Here is a 20,918-nt window from a genome sequence, read left to right as displayed (position 1 = left end):
CCTCTTCCTGCCTTGTACACCTCTTTCTAAACACACACACACACATGCATGCACACACATGCACACAGACACACACACACAGAGGGGGGGGAGGGGGAGGGAGGGAGGTCTGTCTACAATCCACATATGAGGGGGAATGTGGTATTTTTCCAAGAGTAGTTTATTTCATTCATTTATCATGATCACCTCCAGTTGTATCAACTCCCCTGTAACTGCCATAATTTCAACATCCTGTTTTGGTTTGGCTCTTGAAAATGCAGTCCAAACCCACCTGAATTATAATCACTTAAATATGATCAAAAATACAAATTCCTGTAGCCCCTTCAGACCAAGGAACCGTGGACTCTGGGGCTAGAACCCACCCTAAACTGCACCCTAATTTCCCCAACGAGCGCTGTGTGTATCAAAGTCCAAGAATTGTGTTTATCCTTCCATCCAGAAGGAGCCTAGTGTCTGTAGAGATGGGGACAGAGGTGACAGATGCTGAGGAATGCCGTGGGAAGCTTCTGCATCCTAAGCTACATACAGTCTCCAGGCTCCGACTCACAGCCTTGCACTAGAGGGCGCCAAAGTACCACCAAAAGCCATTTCGAGGTCGTTTGCTTCCTGTTCGCTAGAGCTTGTCTGTCTCCAGTTCACAGATATCGTGATTCTCAAAGGGACCCTGGGTCCATGCAAATGTGAAGCTGCTGGAAAACACACTTGTTATCTCTGGGGATATTTCTCCTCCCAAAAGGAACGCACACACCCACCCTAAGTTATCTCGCAGTGAAATGAGGTCAAGCTCCTTGAGGAGTTCCCTGCCAGTCTCCTAACACAAGGCAGTGGTTTGTGCTGCTAAGAGCCCTGAAACCTTGAGTCACAAAAGCAGTGTTTAACCTGCTTATTATCCATTCTTCCTATGACAACGGTTACAATAGGTACTGGGGTGGTGGCATTCGTGGTGGGTGGTGACGGCAAGGTTGGGGAGAACTGTAAATGGTGGAAAAGGTGATGGTACTGGCTTGAGGGCCCACCTGATTTAAGGATAAAACCCGAACCCTCGAGCTCGATGGACAAGTTGTTCACACACGCTCACCCGCACATGCACATGCAAATGCACACACACACAATCGCAGTTCTCTATCATCAGAATACTGATTACTCAGTTCAAATACACCTTAATTTTCCTTTTCTACTCCTTAAATCTCTTCCTCCTGCTTTCCATTGTAAAATGCCTCTCCACCCATGGCCAGCGCCCAGTTCACTTGTAGCTAGCATCTTCTATGAGGATGTCTCTGGTTCTCAAGGCAAATCGAACACATGTTCTTCAATACATGCTTGTAAACACTTCATATTTAATGTTCTTCTGATTTGGCTTTTACGAGGTTGATGGGATCTCCTTGCTCATCAGAGATGGCCTTTCAATTGACCTCTCCAAAGGTCATTTTAGAAACCTAGCAGAAGCTTCATGCCAGTCCATCACACAGTCTCACATGTTATGCCAACCCATCACACAGTCCCATGTCATGTCAATTCATCACAGTCTCACATGACATGCCAGTCCAGCAGACAGTCTCACATGCCTACCATGGTACTGAGCAAGAAGCAAGCTGTGTTCTGGACTCAGCCTATAACAAAGGCTGCCATTTTGTTTTGATTTTCACATTTTATTAAAGTATGATATGTATCCAGAAAAGTGAACCAGTGTAAGTGGAGCATCTGGCAATAAACTCCCCATACATGAGCAGACCCGTGTCACTGCCCCCCAGGCTGAGGAACAGACTACAACCAGGCAGATGTCCCTCAACAACTGCACTTACAACTGTATTTCTATTTAAACTTAGAATGTGAAAAATGAGCTCTGAAATTTCAAATATGTGAGTAGCCATGTCGGAGGTGGCAGGAGTGAAAACGCTCTACCTTGTGAGGGAAATGGCTAGGGATTCCTGGAGAACGTTGTGTTGACGTAAACATCCCAGCAGGAGCTCACAGAAATGAGATTGAAACCAACTATGAATGTTGTCTGCCTGCCACTTTTTGCTGGTCTCTGGGCTAGGGACCCCACTGGTGCAGTCTCTCTGGTGTCACTGAGGTGTCCATCCCATTTGTCCTAGTCAGGGTTTCTATTCCTGCACAAAACATCATGACCAAGAAGCAAGTTGGGGAGGAAAAGGTTTATTCAGCTTACACATTGCTGTTCATCACCAAAGGAAGTCAGGACAGGAATTCACACGGGGCAGGAACTTGGAGGCAGGAGTGGATGCAGAAGCCATGGAAGGGTGCTGCTTACTGGCTTGCTTCTCCTGGCTTGCTCAGCCTGCTTTCTTATAGAACCCAGGACTACCAGTCCAGGGATAGCACCACCCACAGGGGCTAGGTCCTCCCTCCTTGAGCACTAATTGAGAAAATGCCTTACAGCTATGTCTCATGGAGGCATTTCCTCAAAGGAGGCTCCTTTCTCTGCAATGACTCCAGCATGTGTCAAGTCGACACATAAAACCAGCCAGTACAATTGACCCCTTGTCAACTTGACACACAAACACATCACTATTAAGCTTCATCCCTTACTTTTTTGTACATCCCCAAGATCTAAATAACTTTAAAAGTCCCTCAGTCTTTAAAAATTCTTACATATTAAAACTTCAATCCCTTTAAAATACCCCATCTCTTTTAAAATTCAAAGTCTTTCTACAATGCAAGGTCTCTTAACTGTGGGCTCTACTAAAATACTTTATTTATTTAAGAGGGAAATATGTCAGAGCTCAATCACAATCAAAATCAAAATCAAACTCTAATTGCCCAATGTCTGGGATCCACTCACAATCCTCTGGGCTCCTCCAAGGACTTGGGCACTTCTCCAGCTCTGCCCTTTGTAGCACACACCTTGTCTCCAGCTGCCTGTTCTCCACTGCTGCTGCTCTTGGTGATCATCTCATGGTACTGGCATCTCCAAAACCCTGTTTTCTTCCACTATAACTGGGCTTCACCAATAGCCTCTCATAGGTTCTGTTCATGGTGCCAAGTCTCAACTCCTTTGCATGACCCCTTCAGTTCTAGGCCATCAATTGCAACTGAGACTATCCCTTCATCAATAGCCTTCCATGACCTTTCACAATGTCAAGCCTCAGCTGCTCTTCTTGACCCCTTTGTGCCTTTAAAACCATCACCAACTGGGTGACTCATACATTGCCAAGTCCAGCTACAGCATGAGGCACAACATTGTCGATCTCTGGAACATAGTTTCTTTGTGCTCTCAGAAAACACTTCACAAAAGATTTCACCTCGACAATGCTGGCCTCTTCTTAATCACAATTAATTTCTTAGCTCCAGCTGACCAGCATCAATAGTCCCAGTAACTCAAAGGTTTGCTTTAGTACTTCTGGTATCTTGTTAATCACACCTGATTCTTCAGCCCCAGCTAACCAAAACCACAGAATCTTTACACTCAAAACAGCAATGGCCTGATAAGAGTCTTTAATCTTCCTTCTGAAATTTTACAAGCCAGGCCTCCACCGTTTGCACTGTTCTCAACATTATCTTCCAAGCTCCTACAGAATATCCCACAGAGCTCTTAACATCCGATGGCTCTTCTAGCCCAAAGTTCCAAAGTCTTTCCACAGTCCTCCCCAAAACATGGTCAGGTTGTCACAGGAATACCCCACCCCTAGTATCAATTTGTCTTAGTCAGGGTTTCTATTCCTGCACAAAACATCACGACCAAGAAGCAAGTTGGGGAGGAAAGGGTTTATTCAGCTAACACTTCCACACTGCTCTTCATCACCAAAGGAAGTCAGGACAGGAACTCACACAGGGCAGGAACTTGGAGGCAGGAGTGGATGCAGAGGCCATGGAGGAATGCTGCGTACTGGCTTGCTTCCCCTGGCTTGCTCATCTTGCTTGCTTATAGAACCCAGGACCACCAGTCCAGGGATGGCACCACCCACAATAGGCCCTCCCACCCTTGACCTCTAATTGAGAAAATGCTTACAGCTGGGTCTCATGGAGGCATTTCCTCAAGAGAGGCTCCTTTCTCTGTGATAACTCCAGCTTGTGTCAAGGTGACACACAAAATCAGCCAGTACACCATTTAAAGCAAAAAAAAAAAAAAAATGCTAAGGCAACATAGAATTATCCTAATTCCCATGTTACTACGCTAAGAAGTCCCAGTGCCAGGACTTCAATCATCTAGCATCTTCCTAGAAGGGACAGCACGGGCTTAGGTAGGGATGGGGACAGCTGTCCTGGAGCACTCCCCTCCAGGAACTTGAAACTTCCATGTAAAGTCTCGCTGAGAAGTCAGAGAGTTAAGGGTAGTGGTGTAGGGTAGAGGCCAGGCCCTGGACGCAAGCCAACGCTGCAGTAGTTTTTCTCATCAACAGCACCAGCCTGCTGCAGTGCACACATAAGGAAATGGTTGATCCCAGAGGTATCAGAACATGGTTACCCTGGCTTCATAACCAAGCCTTCTGGGCCTTTGGGGGGCACATTCAGAGCGCAAACCACAGCCGTGGGTTTCTTCCATTCCAGTCGCCCAATCGGCTTCTGTGACTTTCTCCCCCTTCTCTGCACGATGCTGACCGTCCCAGTGGAGGAGTACTGGGAGGAAGGAGAGGTGTTTCTTCTGCACTTCTAAGATGTCTTGATGCTGTCCTGGGGCTTCGTGGTTCTCCCACCTGGTATTTTCCATTAGAGGAGATGTTCAGCTTCTGTTGTTGGCACAACATCGCAGCCGCCAGCGCCACACAGGTGTTTAGAATGATAGCCTGACCTTCTGACCTCACTGCTTACGTGCAAAACACAAGAAGAGCTTCCCAAAGCTGTAGGACAAGCCTGCATTGCTGTTAGGACATGTTCTTCCTCCTAATCTCAAGAGGCTCTGTGCTTCAGGGAGGGGTGCTGGGCAGCAAACCTCCCAACAGTCCTTGGGCTGACCTTCGAGGCCTTTTAGTGGGGCTGGCCAAGCTGGCCAGGAACCTTGCTGCTCTCGGCTGTATGAAGCTGTATGGTCAGAGATACCCTGGGCGTGAAAGACTGAGGTATCCCCTCACTCCATTCCTCACTAGTCCTGGACAGTTCACGGGCCAATTGCTCTTGTGTTCTTTCTTTGTTTCCTTCCGTTTGTTTTGTTGAGACTGGCCTTGAACACTACATAGAAGAGGCTGACTTTGAACCCCAGTCCTCCTGCCTCCACCCCTGTGAGATTATAGACATGTATGACCATGCCCAGCTTGCTCTCTCTGTTTTTTAAACAAGAGGCTATCTTGCCTGCCGTGCATGAGGCTCTAGATTTCATCCCAGGGCCTCCACAGAAAATACGTTTGGGGGGGGGGGGGGATTGTCACCTAAAGAAACAAAAGAGCACCTGGCCCCATCGCCTCACAAGCTCTGTGGTCAGCAGAGTCCCATCGATGTGTCAAGGGGTGCTGAAATGGTCTCTAATGTGACTGGCTCATCTGCTCGCTTCTCTACTGTTTTCAAGACACGACCTGCTCCCATCTGCCCTGCTGTACTCTGCAAATGATCTCCAACTTCAGTGTATGCAGCCCCCAGTCTTACCAAAGCCATGCATCTCTAACCACATGCTGGGGTTTCACCTGCCTGTCCAGGTATCTCAAAGCAGCACCCCAAAATAGACTCCCAACGGCATTTACCATACTCCTTGTTCTCGTCCCACTTTTATACAAACCACGCTAGGTGTAAGCCAAAAGCGCCTATCACATCTCAACAGCCTAATGAATATCTCTGAACCAACGTGCCCAGGAAAGCAGCATCTGAATAAGAAACAAACATCACTTGCAGACATGCGCCCCTTCCAGTGGGGTCTGAACCTTAGCTCCAGTGAGTTAACGCCCGGTTTCCACTTGATATAAGGACCAAGTCCCTGCTGCCCTCTGTGGCAGGCTTGTTTTCGTTTAACACCATGAGATCTACTCACACCACTGAGTGGAGCCGCAAGCCTTGGTTGTCCTGCTGTCAAAATGTCACTATTTAGCCACTGCATTGTTGAGGGGCACTTGGCTTAACCCCCCACCCCCACCCCCACCCCCACCCCCACCCCATGACTCTTATGAGCCTGTTTGACTGGGCACTGCTGTGTGTGACCTGGGACGGAACTCCCTGACCACAGAGCTACACGGTGTCCTTTCTAACAGAGGCTGCCAGCCGTTACCAAAGGCCACCACTTCCTCACCATTATGTGATACCATTTTGATTCACCCTTCTGCTACCCCAGGCCTATCCGTGGTTCTTTTCCCCCTGGGTTATCTCATGCCCGCGGCCCTTTCCCCTGAACTGTCTTGCCACAAGAGCTGTGGACCACTCCCACGTAATTCCTTACACACAGCACCAACATCACACAGAACTCCATAGCGCCTGGCTCTTTAGGTCCAGGCCTGTTTGTTCATTTGTCTTGTCTGACATCCTCGATAAGCTCGGTCAGCAGTCAAACCGACCCCATCTCTCCTCTCAGGATTCACGCTGACTTTTCCCAGTGCTTTAACGCCTCCTCTGGTAAATCTGGGATACCAGCTCTCTTGGCGGGGAAAACAGTCCTATATTAGCAGTCCTTCGGAGTCACTCCCCTCCCAGTCCACGGGAGAGTTGAAGGCAGCAGCCGCTCTGAACACTTGCTCCAACACTTCTGTTTGCAAGGAAGCCTCAAGTTGTAAAGAAATCCTAGTGACTTGGTGCCTTAGTGTTCTGTGCCTTTTAAAAAATAAACCCTACTTCTTCATTAGCGGTAACCAGGTTTTGACCGGAAGCCGGCAGAACTTTGAACGTTAACTGGGTGGGGAAAGCCAGTAGCAAGGAGAAATCTCAGGCTCCCGCTTCTCCAAGGGATAAAACTCCTCCGTGGGTACAGCTGCCAAACATCTTCCTCCAGGAGAAAATGATCAAGACTCCCTGTCATCGGAGAAAGCCACGGAAATGGGGGCGGTGAAGGTGTTCGAGGGAGGGGTGGCAATAGAGGTAGGGGTAGATAAGCCGCAAACAAACTTTCACTTGTTCATAACTTATTATAGTTATTACATACGCGGGGGACACCTGGGCATTAACAATACCAATATTTTGGAATTTAGAATTTTGCTGCTTTAGAGTGCCCAGCAAGGGACATGCTTAGGTTTTCCGGTTACGATGGGGCACTTTGCTGTACCTAATTTTAATCTGATGCTGTTCTTGGGAGGGAGGGGGGCCTGTGCCTGGTTGTGATGCTGCCTCACCTGGCTGGCAAATGCCTTCTGTAAACACAGAGGGGCGTTGCTTTCCTGTGGACACAGCAAGGACAAGATTCGAGGGCCATGACTCACCCGACACACCCTGCAGATTGATCGATGACTGCCCGTGTCCCTAAGTTACCCTGCTTCTCAGGGCCTTTCACCAAGTCTCTCACTGGAAGGCCGTCCTCTTTACCACCACCTTCCTCAGTGCAGCTCAGATGTGCAGCCTACATCTGTATCCCTTCACCTCTTCAGATGTTCCTTGTAAGTCACCCTTTAACCCTACCTCATATCCGCCCCCAGTCCAGTGCATCATGGGTATTATTTTAAAAGAACCTGGCCCTCTCGGATTTAAACTGGGGAAACGGGCTTCCTAAGTTTATTAGGAATTATAAAATCCCATGCTAGGATCTGTTCTACACGCAGAATGATCACTGCATGTGATGTCATATACCCTTGGCTCTGACACATGTGTAATGGATTCCCCTTGCAGTAGCAGACACAAGAGCTATCTTAAACACACACGTACGTCATCTGCCGAGGCCAGAAGGACTAGGAGAGGACAGATGAGGAAAGGGGGCTGCGGTATGGTCTGCAGCTGACGAGAGAGCTGAATCCCAAGTGCTAATAGGTAGTGAGCAGGCTAAGGTCATCTCATTTTGAAGCCACAGCTATAAAGGGAGGAAAGGTGCCCCACACTGAGACTTTGAGGACTCGAGGACTCCTGTGTTTGCTTTGGTCTGTGTTTAGTAGCTGAGATTAAAACTACCTTATATTATCACATTGATCTACACCAACGAGGCTCTGCAAAGCCAGGTTTCCATTCTAATTGTAATCCTCAGAATGGCCTAGGCATTTGGGGTTAGTCCTAGAGGGAAGACAAAACTGTAAGGCAACAGAGAACCGTGAAGCTAGAGTCTGAGGCTGGAGTACCTGCTGTTTATACGTTAGCCTGGTTGGCCCAAGGCAGGGGCATGGCTCTCTAGAGGACATGTTTTTGGTATGATGCTGTAGCCCTTTCTTGAGCCTGTGATTGGGAGAAGTCTCCCTCCACTTCCCCCAGGCTTTGCTTGCTCTCGATACTTCACAAAATCTCCTCTAGCCCTTCAAATCCCCAGAGCCATTCACCCATATATTCCAGTGACTCAGCAAATAAGTTTCTGAGAAGGTCAGTGGCAGACACTGAACCCAGTACCATGACTAAGCTACGGCTAAGACCAGACCAGACTCTGCCCTCTGGGCGGCTTGAGGGCCAATAGGTGAGCATAATAAAGTAAAATTGTATAACTGTAAATACTGATAAACACCACGGCAAAAAGATACTCTTGAGCGGCTGACAGTCGCAGCTGTGGCCTGCAGGTTCAGCTTTTCTTGTCAGTCAGTTGGCCCACCCGTTAGCCCATCTCTGCTCTGGGTGTGAGGGGCAGCAATTGGGAAGGAAGGAGTTCTTTGCAAAGAGAAATTCAACACATCTATTGCTGTAACATAGACCTGCAGGGAATGGGTTCCTTGCAGAAAGGGATTTTTAGCAAAGGGTAATATACTGGAATAAGGTAGGATTTACCGCAAGGACCGAAGATTGAGATACAAATACAAAATATGGCCAGGCAGTTAGTTGCACACACTGTTAATGGTAGCACTCAGAAGGCAGAGGCAAGTGGACCTCTGAGTTTGAGTTTGAGGCTAGCTTGGTCTACAGAGTGAGTCCTAGGACAGCCAGGGGTATTCAGAAAAAGTTTGGCTCACAAAAAATAGATAGATAGATAGATAGATAGATAGATAGATAGATAGATAGATAGGATTGACAGATGATAGATAGATAGATAGATAGATAGATAGATAGATAGATAGATAGATAGATAGATAGGATTGACAGATAGATAGATAGATAGATAGATAGATAGATAGATAGATAGATAGATAGATAGGTAGATGATAGACAGATAGATAGAGATAGATATTAGATTGACAGGTAGATAGATAGATAAATAGATAGATAGATAGATTAGATTGATAGGTAATAGATGATAGAGAGATAGACAGGCAGATAAAAAGAAAGGAAGAGAAGAAAAGACAAAATCAAGAGTGGAAGCCACAGAAATACTTGGGGGAGATCTGAGAGCTTCTGGGGGCCTCTCTTGCAATTGCAGGTGTCAGTCCCATGGGTGAGCATGGTACGCAGGCCTCCGAACAGACTATAGGAACTCCTGCCAGGCTCCGGGGCTGGAGGAAGCCCTGCTCCTCTGCGTGTGAGCAGCCGCTTCCGTGACCTGTGGTAATATCTCTTGGTGATTGATGGCCCTGACGCACACACCAAGCCTAACTAGGCAAGGGCGAGTGTGGTGGGGACTTGATGGAGTACAATGGGATGAGGGGTTGATGGGCTTTGCCTCCAGCGCTGCCTTTCACGGGCGTGGCCCCACCAGGGATGAGATGTTCCCAGTGCCAGCTGGTGTGACTCACTGGGATTCGCCAGTGTGTCTCTATAAGCAAGACATTAAAATTTACAAACTGCTACCACTTCGGGAGCCTGCATTTGCCACCACCTCTGCAGCAGCGGCCGCCGCTGCCACCGCCCCCGCCCCCGCCGCAGTAGCCACCACCACCACTACCACCCCACCCCCTACCAAGTCTCAAGGAATTGAGATGCCTTAGAGCAGATTCTGACTTCCACAAGTACTCGCTCAGGTTTCCTGGGGATGTAGCTGAAGTGTAGGCTCTGGTTCAGAAGGCCTCCTGGGACTGAGAAGGCCATTTCTTTCTTTCTTTTTTTTTTTTTTTTTCTTTTTTTTTTTTTTCCCGGAGCTGGGGACCGAACCCAGGGCCTTGCGCTCACTAGGCAAGCGCTCTACCAGTGAGCTAAATCCCCAACCCCCCGAGAACAAGTCCCAAGAGCTGCAATGCTGCTGGGGGCAGACCACGCTTTGCGTAGCAAGGTTTGTGAAGAACCTTACCCAGATGAATGACACTAAGCCTTCATCCACGCTTCTCGGGGAGGGTGGATATTGATCTACCATTTTGTCCACCCTAGCAAGCCCATGCCGGCCTCAAACTTGTGGTCCCCCTGCTTCAGCCTCCCGAGGGTTAGGATCACAAGGTGTGTGTCATCACACCTGGAGGTAAGGCATTCTTCTGAGCCTCGGAATTGACGTTTGATGGCACTGTGGGCAGAAATAAGGAAGTCAGAGACAGGGACTGTTTTAAGGAGGAACTAGTTAAAAGATACCTTTGCTCAAACGCCTATCGTGTGCTTTGGTCGCTTGAAATCTTTGCATTTGGCAAGGTGAGCGTCCTTAATCTCCATTAATTTTGTAATAAAATTGAAGTTCAGAAACACGAACTAGCTTCCCCCGTGGTTTTATTGCCTCTAACTGAGAACCCTCTCCTACCTTCCTATAACCTACTTTCCTGGTGCACCAACTGAGAAACTGGGGTTAGAGAGATCCAGGCCCATGTTCTCACTGTGGCCTGCGCGCTGGAATCACCAAGACGTCTTAAAGCCTCATACCTTTCACCAACCACACGGGGGCGCAGCATGGTTTTAAAGCTCTCTGGGTGGTTGCAAGGCACAGCCACCCATGAGAATCGCTGATTTAGGCCGGCTGTCCTCTAACAAGTGAGGCGATTGAAATGCCAAGGGACGAACTGCCAGTTTTGTCAGAGCCCTAACTAGTGCATCTCCATGCCTACCCTGGGCCTCGGTCCAATGAACTAGCTAAACAAAGTGATGTTGCGGGAGGAACGGGGAGTGGGGGCGGGGTTACCAAGGGAAACTTCGAAGAGACGGGCTGAGAATTCAAGCCAATGTGAGTGACACCACACTTTCGGGAACTGCAAGATTCAGAGCAGTTGAAAGTTTGCCAATCCCAGATCATTAACATTAAGAGCGCTCCACTCATCTATGAAACCTTAGTTCCACTTAGTCCACGGGACCCTGTGGGCGATGAGAAAATATATGAGACAAGAAAATGGTGTAGGTCTACTGGGCCAGCAAGTTTGCAAACCAAGCGTAGAAGTCACGCTGGGACTAAGCAAAAGAATGAGGAATAATGGCAGGAAACAATACCTCGTGTGACAACCAAAGCCGGGTAAGAGAAAACAGCCGCCATTAGAAAATCGTGCTTCGAGGTTTCATTTTTAAGATTGGGATTATTTGTAAATTACAAGATGGACTAGACCAACTGTATGAACAGATGAAATAAGGTTTTTGAGGCAAAGGAAAACTGGGGCTCATCTACGGACCTTGGGGCATCATCTCTTGTATAACTGAGCCGAGTATCTGACTTTGAAACTATTCTCCTACAGAGATCACAGGTACGAGCTGAGCAGGGCCCCGATTGCGCTGACGTGTCCCATGGCCTCCCTCGGGTGATTTCACATCACCTTTCAAAGACTATCATGAAGGCTGATTTAGAGTGAGGTTTTTCCTGTTTAAATATTTGAGATAAAAAGTTACCAAGAATTTGTTGGGCTTACATGGTAGCCAAACCTCTCTCTAAGATTATAAAGACCTACAATTCTATAAAAGTACAAGCTCAGAGGAGCTAGGTCTCTAAATAATGGTGGGCATTCAAGGTTTTCCATTAATATAACAGACTACCTGAAGTCGGTGCTTTATGAAGGCACCAGATCACCAAAAAACTGTGTGGCTAATCCAAGAACGAATAACATAATGATTGGGCCTGCTTCAAGATGGCTGCAAGGCGAGAACCAGAATCATTTGCCTGGAAGTTCTGCTCTGGCCTTAACTCCATCCAGCCTTGGCTGATACCAACAGTAGGAAAGAAAATGAAGGAGGAGGAAGAGGAGGAGGAGGAGGAAGAGGAGGAGGAGGAAGAGGAGGAGGAGGTAGAAAGGACAGGAGAGAGGTTAAAGAAGGAGGAAAAGGAAGAGAGGAGGAAGGGAGGGAGGAATAAGGAAGAAAGAAAGGAAGGAAGGAAGGAAGGAAGGAAGGAAGGAAGGAAGGAAGGAAGGAAGGAAAGATATTCCCAACAAACATGAAGGGACCTTTGATTCAGGCTGTTTGGACAGCAGATATTAAACCCACGAACATCTGGAATAACTATGAAGAACCAAAGTCAGCAACTGCCTCCCTGGCCTGTCTGCCCTACACTCTTCCCATGTTCCCCAGACTCTGGTGAGTGGCCTGGCCCTCAGGTGCCCAGAGAGTTCCATTTGACTCACATTTTTCTCTTTGCAAACCAACTGACAAGTAATGTTTCCTCAGCTGGGGACCAATATCCTTCCTGTGTCTCTCATGACCTGGGACCATCCCACTGGCTGGTGACTACCCTCAAGACAGGACTCTGAGGACTCATGGGATGCTACTTGGTCCTTCGCTTCCCAAAGCCCTGATCTCTCTGTCTGCTTTGTCTAACATTGAAAACATTGTCTCCCTACCGTTTCCCCTTTTGCTCCTCATTGAGAAACAGCTTTTTTATCCTTAAAAAAACAAAAGCATCAGCAGGACATTGCTAGTTATCATGTCCCATCCCCCCTATCAACATCTTTCAAGATGTGTTTGTGCCACCTGTCAGAATTATGCTGTAAGAAATACATAGATATCTAAAATGTTGGTGATGGCCCCTTGGACTTGTACATGTGTACAGTGTATAACCTTCATAGCTTTAACCACTAGCCAATGATGCTAGAGACCTACACTGGCCAAGTTGTCATTTAAATGCTGCTTTTGAGTGTCTGACAAAAGCTGTGGGTGAAACGGAGGCTCTTTGTAGTCTGGATGTGTGCTCGCTGGAGCTAACTACTGTTTTGCACTGCAGAGAAAAAAACTGCAGGTGCCCCCAGACCCCTGTATATCCGCACACTCCCCTAGCAGGGACAAGGACAGGCAATAGTATCTTCAGCGAGACCTTTGCATTGTGAACCTGCTGGCCTCCAAGCCCCACATCTAGAGAACACCTTCCACAAAGGGAGCGTTCTGGGCCGGTGATCGATTTAACTCTCATCTGAGGCCTCCATGCCTGACTGTTTACCAAGCCCAGATATCCCCAGATCCAAGCTCGCTGCAAAGGAATATTCCACTGCAGTCTTTGCTTCCCTTGCTGTGCAGTGGGGGAGGAAAAAGGAGAAATAGTGCCCTTCCCTGCCCTTCAGGACAGGTGCTAGGATGACTGTGAGCCTCGAGAGGCATCTGTGGCCACTGCCCCAATCTCTGTGGCCACTGCCCCACCTCATACGCCCATCTCCAGAGTTAATGCCCATAGAAGGATCAATGTCAAGCAGTGATTGAAAGAAAACAGTGTTGGACTGGTTCTGAGCCAGCTGAGTGTTTAGAAATGTGTACACACCTATGCCATCAGAGGGAAATGTTACACAGTCCCTGGCCCGTTTTGCTTTTCTATCTTTCCATTTCATTACCTAGTCCTTCCCTCCTCTTATGTTAGATATCTAATGAACTTTCCCAGAATTGTTCTGGAAAGAGAGATTCATCGTGAATAAAGGGAACATCTGGATCCTAATTGTCTTGTCCAGCCCCTTCCAGCCCGAGTGGGGTTAGACAAGGTGGAAAAGGTGGGAGTGTTTGAAACAGAATCTCATTACATAACCCAGGCTAGCCTCAAACTCAAGGTCTTCCCGCCTCAATGACCCAAGGGCTGTGATTGCAGAAGCGTAGGCCCACACCCAGGAAGCAATTTAGGAGACAATAGCCAGGAAGTATTTCAAAGACAATTCCAGAGCAATTGCTGGATATGCGCTTTACCTGGGCAGCAAGGAATAAGCAGAGATGGTTTTAAGTTCCTGGGAATTTAGTGAGAAATTCAAATAGAATTGGGCAGAGCATGGGCAGGGAGAGACTAGAGAGAACTTTCTGGGGCAGAAACTGCAAGGAAAAAGGAAACTGGGAGAGCTCCATGTTGCTTGTGTTTGTATGGATGGAAGGAGGGAAGTCGGGGTGGAAACCCAGCTGGGAGTGGGGCTAAAAGGCTCACAGAGGAGAAGGGATGGGAAGCCAAGGGAGGCATGGCTGGAACAGCAGTGGGGTGTTAGCACTGTGCGGCTGAGGGCTCAGCTACCTGGTTAATAGCACAGGGAGGCGGGCGTCACAGGAAGCGCTGATGGCACGGGAAGCACTCAGTCAAGGCACTGAGTTGTGCAATGGGCTGTCTTAGGACACCAGGAATACACCCAGGCTCCAGCGGCTCCCAGTGGCTCCCAGTGACTACCAGTGGCTCCCAGCGGCTCCCAGTGGCTTCCAGTGGCTCCCAGTGGCTGCCACAGGGAGCTAGCTGTCTCTGATTTTCCAGCTGGAGCCACCACCCCTGGTACCTTGAGATCTTGCAAATGAGACTAACAAACTCCAATCAATGACTATCGAAAACCTTTAGTTTGGGTTTTGTTTGTTTTGTTTTGTTTCAGAGGGAATGTTTGATTTTGTTTGAGGCAAGATTTTGTGTGTGTGTGTGTGTGTGTGTGTGTGTGTGTGTGTGTGTGTGTGTGTGTCCTAGGACTCACTATATAGACCAGGCTGGCCTCAAACTCACAGAAATCCACCTGCCTCTACTTCTCCAGTGCTGGGATTAAAGGTATGTGCCACCACACCTGGCAACTTCAGAGTTTTTGACATTGCTCTCGGAACTGCACCCAGTCTGAGATCAAGAGCAGTACAAGAGAGCTGACACAGAATCCCGGAAGCCAGTCCAGTGCTGGCAGAGTTAGAGAAGGCAGATCAGGGGTACTTCAGCCACTGGGGCCAAGGCTTCACCGGCATCATCCTTCATGACAATCACCAGACGTCATAAACCACCCATTTCACAGTTCTGAAAGGACGGCACATCTAATGTCACATAGGGACAACACCAGGACTCAGACTCAGGTTTGGTTGCCTAGGATACACATATCCTTTGTGTTGTCTGAGTCAGAGCTGCATTTTGTGATGGACACTTAAGCTGTGGCTGGCTTTGCAGGACTGGAGCAGAGGCCAGGGAGGAAGGGACAGTGCAGGGGAATGTGGCTCTGTCCAAAAGACCCAAGATGTGCTCGACCCACTCACTCCACCTGATAACAGCCAGAGAGAGAGAGAGAGAAACAGAGAGAGAGAGAGAGAGAGAGAGAGAGAGAGAGAGAGAGAGAGAGAGAGAGGCAGGCTGCATGGGTGCTGAGGCCATCCGTGATGGCTGACTTCATGAGCAAACACACAGGCAGAAGCTGGCAATAGCAGACAGTGCTCTCTCAGCTTATGTCCAGATTCCAGACAAGTGAACTTCAGCTCTCAGAGTCTTGGTTTCCTCACTGACAAAACAGGAATAATGTCACCATATAGGGTTTGCTTCAGTTTTCTTTGTATTATAGGGGCTTCAACGTTGTCCATTTGGAGTCAGGGGGGTGCTTGTTTCTTTTAGTACTGGGACCTAGAGCCTGGTAGATGAAAGGCAAACGCTCTACCAATACACAGCCCAGCATTCCATACAGGGATTTTGAGGTGATTAAATGACTCATGCCCGCCAGGTGTTTAGCACAATACTGGCAACCAGAGGAAACTCAACCCCTTTGGGGTCATTCTTATCATCTTATCACTATCATTTATCATCATCATTATTAGAAATTGTGGTTTCCTGTGCATAACGAACACCAGAAAAGACTAGATATCTTTCCTTCCCAAGCTGGCCCCACACCAGCTGCAGGACGACCAGGAGGGGTTCATTTTATACTTGTTTTATCAGGAAAAAAGGTGTTAGAGATTTGTGGGAATCTCAAAGCTCTCACAGTCAACCTGGGCCCACCGATTCCCTCCTGAGATCAGCCTTAGGCACTGCTGGGGCCCCCTGCGGAGGAGCTTAGGGGTCTGGCGGGAGTCCAGTGGGTGGAGTCCGAGAGTCCGAGGCAGCCTGAAGGAGGGCCGATAAGGAGAATCCGCTCATCAGCGGGTGTGCAGGGAAGACCTCTGGCGGCAGGGAGGGTTTTTCTAATTCTTCACTCACAGAGGTGCCCCCGACTTTACTGTGTTTCTACCGGAAAGAAACAAGCCACAAAACCGAAGTCGAAGAATGGGGAGGAAAGGAACTTTTCACGTTAGAGTCTGCTCTGGACGTTAGTCTGCTAAGGCAGCGCAGTCCGTCCTGGGGTTTTTACCTAGAAAGAGGAACAACCAGGGAGGCATTCGTGATTCTGGTTTGCACGGGCAACAGGTAGCTAGTTTCCAGAAATAACTTGTACCCTCGACCTCCCTTCCTCTCCCACTGCCCTTGGATCTTCCCCCTCTCAACACCAGGACAGGAATGGCAACTCTGAAAAACCTCCCATCTCAGGACTAACCACTTCACCCCCACTGTGCTTTGTCGTTTAAATGACACCATGAGGACCCTTACACATCTTTCCAGAAACATTTCAAGTTGAGGGTAGGAAATGGCATAGAAGAGAAAAGGTGAATTTGAGTTTGGTTATCACTAAGTAAAGACCCTGAGATGCTGTGCAGACGTGACAAAATGGTTGGCACCGTGTCAAGAGAGGAGAGAGAAGGGAGAGACGCGAGGCACCGGAGCCAGGGGCCACCCCCACCCCCCACCCCCACCGCATTGCTCTGGAGTCTGTGGCTTAAGTGGGAGGAGAAAGCCGGTTCACAGACCTGAAGAGCAGAGCGTGGGTATAAAAGGGTGAGGTGCCTCTTCTGCACCACCTCTCCAGGGCACTGCACCTCTTAAGAGAGCCTGGCTGCCCTTTATCAGACACTGCCTTCTGCCACCGGGAAGCCCGCTGGAGGGTAAGTGCATCCTCTCTTCTGTTGATTGCCTTGTTGAGGGCCGCCTTCGTCCTCTTTAATCTTCCCCCCTCCCCTTTCTTTTTAAAGAGTTTTGAACTTCATGTGTCTGACTCCAGGCCCTGTACTTTCCATTGTTGCTGTTGTTACTGTTATTGTTACATATTTAAATGTTACAAGTTAATGGACTTTACTGCAACATTATATACATACATGCAGGGATTATGTCCTGAGCACACATTTCTTCCTTTCTGTCCTCTCTTGGCTTCCTGTCTCCAATTCTGCTTTCTTTTAAATGGTGAAACGTTTCTCTAATTGTTGGAACTGAATAGTCGGAGATCTTGTAGACAAGGAGGCTACTTACCAAAGCCACAGTCCTCTTCCAAGAAGCTTAAAAGTAGTGCCTTTGTTATGACTCCTGGAGAGGGTGGAAGCTGCCTTGGGCTAGCATAGAAGAGAGCTTCCACAGGGTGCCCACTCTGTACTAAATAGCCCTGACTAATCAGCACAGTTTCGTCAGGATATGCTCTTGAAAAACTAAGCAAAGCTATCGATGGCATTTATATGACTCACAAGAAAATGTGGGGTACCGGGAACAGCCCTTCCCAGTTATGGGCTTAGGGCTCCTGTGTGCGTGTGCTGTCCTGCTGAAGGGAGTGTGCTTGTGAGCCCATTGGGAACTCTGATCAGTCCCAAGCATAGCTAGAGATTTTGTGACTTCCTGCAGCTCTCTGTCCCTGCTCTGTCACTGCACAGTTCAAGGCTCTGAGGAGTGCTGTCTGCAGCGAGGGGAAGTGTTTTAATCAGGACAGGAATACTGGACAGCAGCTCTTTGTTTCTGATTACAGTTCTAAAGGAGAACTGAGCAGTTCCTGCGGTTGTGACCAAAAATGACCTAAAATAAAGATTAACAAAGTAGCAAATAAATGTCAGCACAGGAAGTCTTTTCATTATGACAGAACATGAAAATGGTTCAAGGAACCCAGATCTAACCCTTAGTGTTATTTGAAGAGATCCTGGAGGCATGGAAAGTTGAGGACTTTCAGGTCTCTCCAGTTATACAGATTACTAATACACGCTACAATACAATGCATTTTGTTGTGTGTAATATATTAGGGAGGACAGTTGAAGCGAGACCTTCAGGTTTGTCTCAAATTGAAATACTGAGCACTGCCTCATTTCACTGGTGATCTGGGCTCTGAAACACACTTCCCAGCTCCTGTTGGGAGGCTTACCATGTACAGCTTCCAGAACATTCTTGGATGCTACTTGTAGCCACATCAGTAATGCACGGGAGAGTCTGGCTTTGAGGAGTTGCTGGTATTACTTTTAACAGACAGTTATGGATCCTACAGAGGAGCCAGAGCCCTGTCTTTCTTGTTCAACCCTGAGTTACTTCAAGGTGACTGTGACTTTGGGCTACTGTACCCTGCCACTCACTTCAGAATCTTCCATACAGAAGCTGCTACTGTCATTTGTGGGTAAAATCCTGGGATGACACTAACAAACCAGAAGACAGGATTTAGCGCCTGCTGAAGCCGGCTCTGCCTGCCACTGGCCAGGTAGACTTCAGAGGTGGCACAAAGCCTCAGTTTTCTAGAACATGAACGTTTCAACCATGTAACCTATTTGCCTACTTCTGTCTCTGAGAAAACATTGCTGCTGAGTTTGTGGAGACGGTGCTGCGTGCAGAGAAAGTCAGACAGGGAAGAGCGAAGCAGCAGCCACTTACCTGAGGGATGGGACCCCTCTCCTTGTGTTTTTTTCATTTTCTTCTCCTCCTCTTCCTCCTCTCCCTCCTCTCCTTCCTATTCCTCATATTCCCCCCTCTTCCTCTTCCCTTTCCCCTTCCCCTTCCTCTTCCTCCTCCTCCTCCCTTTCCTCCCCTTCCCCTTCCTCTTCCCCTCTTCTCCTTCTCCTTCTCCTTCTCCTTCTCCTTCTCCTTCTCCTTCTTCCTCCTCCTCCTCCTCCTCCTCCCACTCCCCTGCCTTTGACCTAATATAAGACCCTTGCTATGGAGCTGTTTACCATTCTTTCTTACCAACCCAAAATGCTCATTCTGCAAACTCCAGGAACATCGGTTTGGTTTACACTAAGGCCGGAAAGCACGCACACGAGCGCGCGCGCGCGCGCGCGCGCACACACACACACACACACACACACACACTTCTTTTCCCATAAAGTACATCAGAAATACTTTCCACAACTGTGGATCCTTCAAATCGCCTTTGTAAAGTTTCCAACTTTCACTCCCAGTCAGTAGAAGAATGTGAGAGTAAAGAGGGAAGAAGAAGAGACAAAAATCACACATAGAACATTCTAGAACTTCTGAACGCAGAGCTCTTTTCCGAATGCAATGGGAAGGATGGGAGGGGGGAGGGAAGGAGAGTGAGAGGGAAAGGAAATCACTAAACTCTGACACTCTTACCAAATTTGACTCACAATTGTTTCTTGTTAACAAGCTGATATTAGGTATTCTGTAATCGTGACTCTTATTGTAAGAGAGATGGCGTTTGCCAGTATGGCAGAATGAGCTTTGCTGTGCATGCAAAGTGTGGCTAGTATCTTACGGCAGGAAGCAGAACTAAGGGGCTCCTTTTCCTCCTGTTTCATAAGAAACAAGGCTGAGACACTGTCGTTCTCAGAGCTGGTCTCCAGCACAGAGCACAACAGCTTGCCAGAGCGCTGCAGAGCCCGAAGCCACCGTCCCTCTCTGCAGCAGGATTCAAATGGGCCACCCTCCTGCCAGTCGAACACAGAGCGTGGGACCCACTCTCGTTCTTCCTCTGTTCAGCATGGGTTGCCACCATTTCCAGAGTACTGTAAAATGAGTTTTGCCTCATAGTCCGTGTCCTCCTTCCTCCCTCCCACTGCAAGCTGCTCTAAGGGGGCCAGGGCAGAGAGAGCATCTTCCCTTAGCAGAAACTGAAAGCAGACCTGTCCCTCTCCCCCAGTCTGGCTTTTCCTGTGCTCCCCAGAGCCAGGACACTGCTGATTCACGTCTGTCGTGTATGGAGAAGGAAAGATGAACGGACAGTCTTTGAGTGGTGGCACTGATGACTCCCATCATGATCCTCTTTGGATAGACCCTTTTGGAAATAGAGCCGGTAAGGCAGCGCCAGGAGGCTTCAGACGGCTAAACTTGTTCCTGGCACAAAGGTGGCAAGAACAGGTAGGCTCCCTCCCAGCAGCCTGTTCCTTGGGGGAACCTGAGAGACTGCTCCCAGCATGGTGTCCTTTCTGAGCAGAGGCTGGGACATGGGTGGTCATCCTCTGCTGAGGATGGTGCCATGGCCTGAGCTACTCCCATAGGCTTAGAGGCCGCACCACTGAGCTAGGGCAGTTGCAAAGCCTTAGGGAAATTACAAGGAAGCACAAGTCAGGAGCTTTACAGTTCTCCTGCTTCTCTTCGATGAAAAGTCTCTCCATTGACCTCTCTGTTCTATAGAGACGCAATGGCCTTTTCAGCAGAGTATGAGCATCAGCTGGAAGGGTCCTCTCCTGAGCCCGAGTTCCAAAAAGAGACACGGATTTTTCTAGCATGATAACGTTCTAGAGCGAACTAGATTTAAACTACTGCTTTCTCCTAACCGGCTCTCAGGTTGGAGATCTGAAACAGGTGTCCCTGATCCTAGGAGCTACAGGAAGATCAGCAGTTCAGAATAAATGGCTCCCTGGGGACTCTGGGACGTAGCCACTGTCTGCTCAGGCATGAGGAGCCTTCTCTGAGGTGTGGGATGGTGGGGAACAATGTTACAGCCACGTAGGGCATCCCTACACAGGAGTATTGGAGACACAGCTGTAGGTTGGGCTGTAGATTGGACAAAAGTCGTTTAGTCTTAACTTGGAATGGTTCCACAAGGACACAGGCCATTCAGGTTCCCAGTCATGTCTGGCCAGTCAGACTATCAGGTTTCGAATCTCTGGGGCGATGTGGTATTCGAAACTCTCTAAAATAAATACAGGCTCCAAGTTTTGAGAGCACGCACTTGTGTATTCTGGAG

The 20,918-nt window shown here is 48.4% G+C and overlaps 1 protein-coding gene and 1 long non-coding RNA gene across 6 annotated transcripts in view; one reads left to right on the top strand and one right to left on the bottom strand.

Annotated features, from left to right (window-relative positions):
* The window catches only part of Slc14a1 (solute carrier family 14 member 1 (Kidd blood group)), a 43,358-nt gene that overhangs the window by 2,468 nt on the left and 19,972 nt on the right, over positions 1 to 20,918 (top strand). Inside the window, exons 1-2 of one of the 5 annotated variants that reach the window (XM_039097052.1) lie at positions 16,283 to 16,917; positions 19,893 to 20,086. The exons of 1 other annotated variant lie outside the window; for it this stretch is intronic. In XM_039097052.1, the coding sequence (XP_038952980.1) occupies positions 19,940 to 20,086 (147 nt within the window). In that variant the 5' untranslated portion in view covers positions 16,283 to 16,917; positions 19,893 to 19,939. Of the gene's footprint in view, positions 1 to 10,994; positions 11,288 to 16,282; positions 16,918 to 19,868; positions 20,087 to 20,918 lie in introns of those variants that run through there. 3 more of the 5 variants (XM_008772168.3, XM_008772169.4, NM_019346.3) reach the window with 3 other exon arrangements.
* On the bottom strand, positions 15,857 to 17,854 carry LOC102553274 (uncharacterized). Its single transcript, XR_005496125.2, has 2 exons — positions 17,279 to 17,854; positions 15,857 to 16,289 (listed from the first exon to the last, which is right to left on the bottom strand). It is a non-coding gene; the product is annotated as an uncharacterized LOC102553274 (long non-coding RNA).

The sequence above is a fragment of the Rattus norvegicus genome, chromosome 18 (genome assembly GCF_036323735.1).
Source record: "Rattus norvegicus strain BN/NHsdMcwi chromosome 18, GRCr8, whole genome shotgun sequence".
NCBI lineage: Eukaryota > Metazoa > Chordata > Mammalia > Rodentia > Muridae > Rattus > Rattus norvegicus.
The sequence above is the reverse complement of the archived record's forward strand: the minus strand, read 5'-3'. Positions and strand labels throughout refer to the sequence as shown.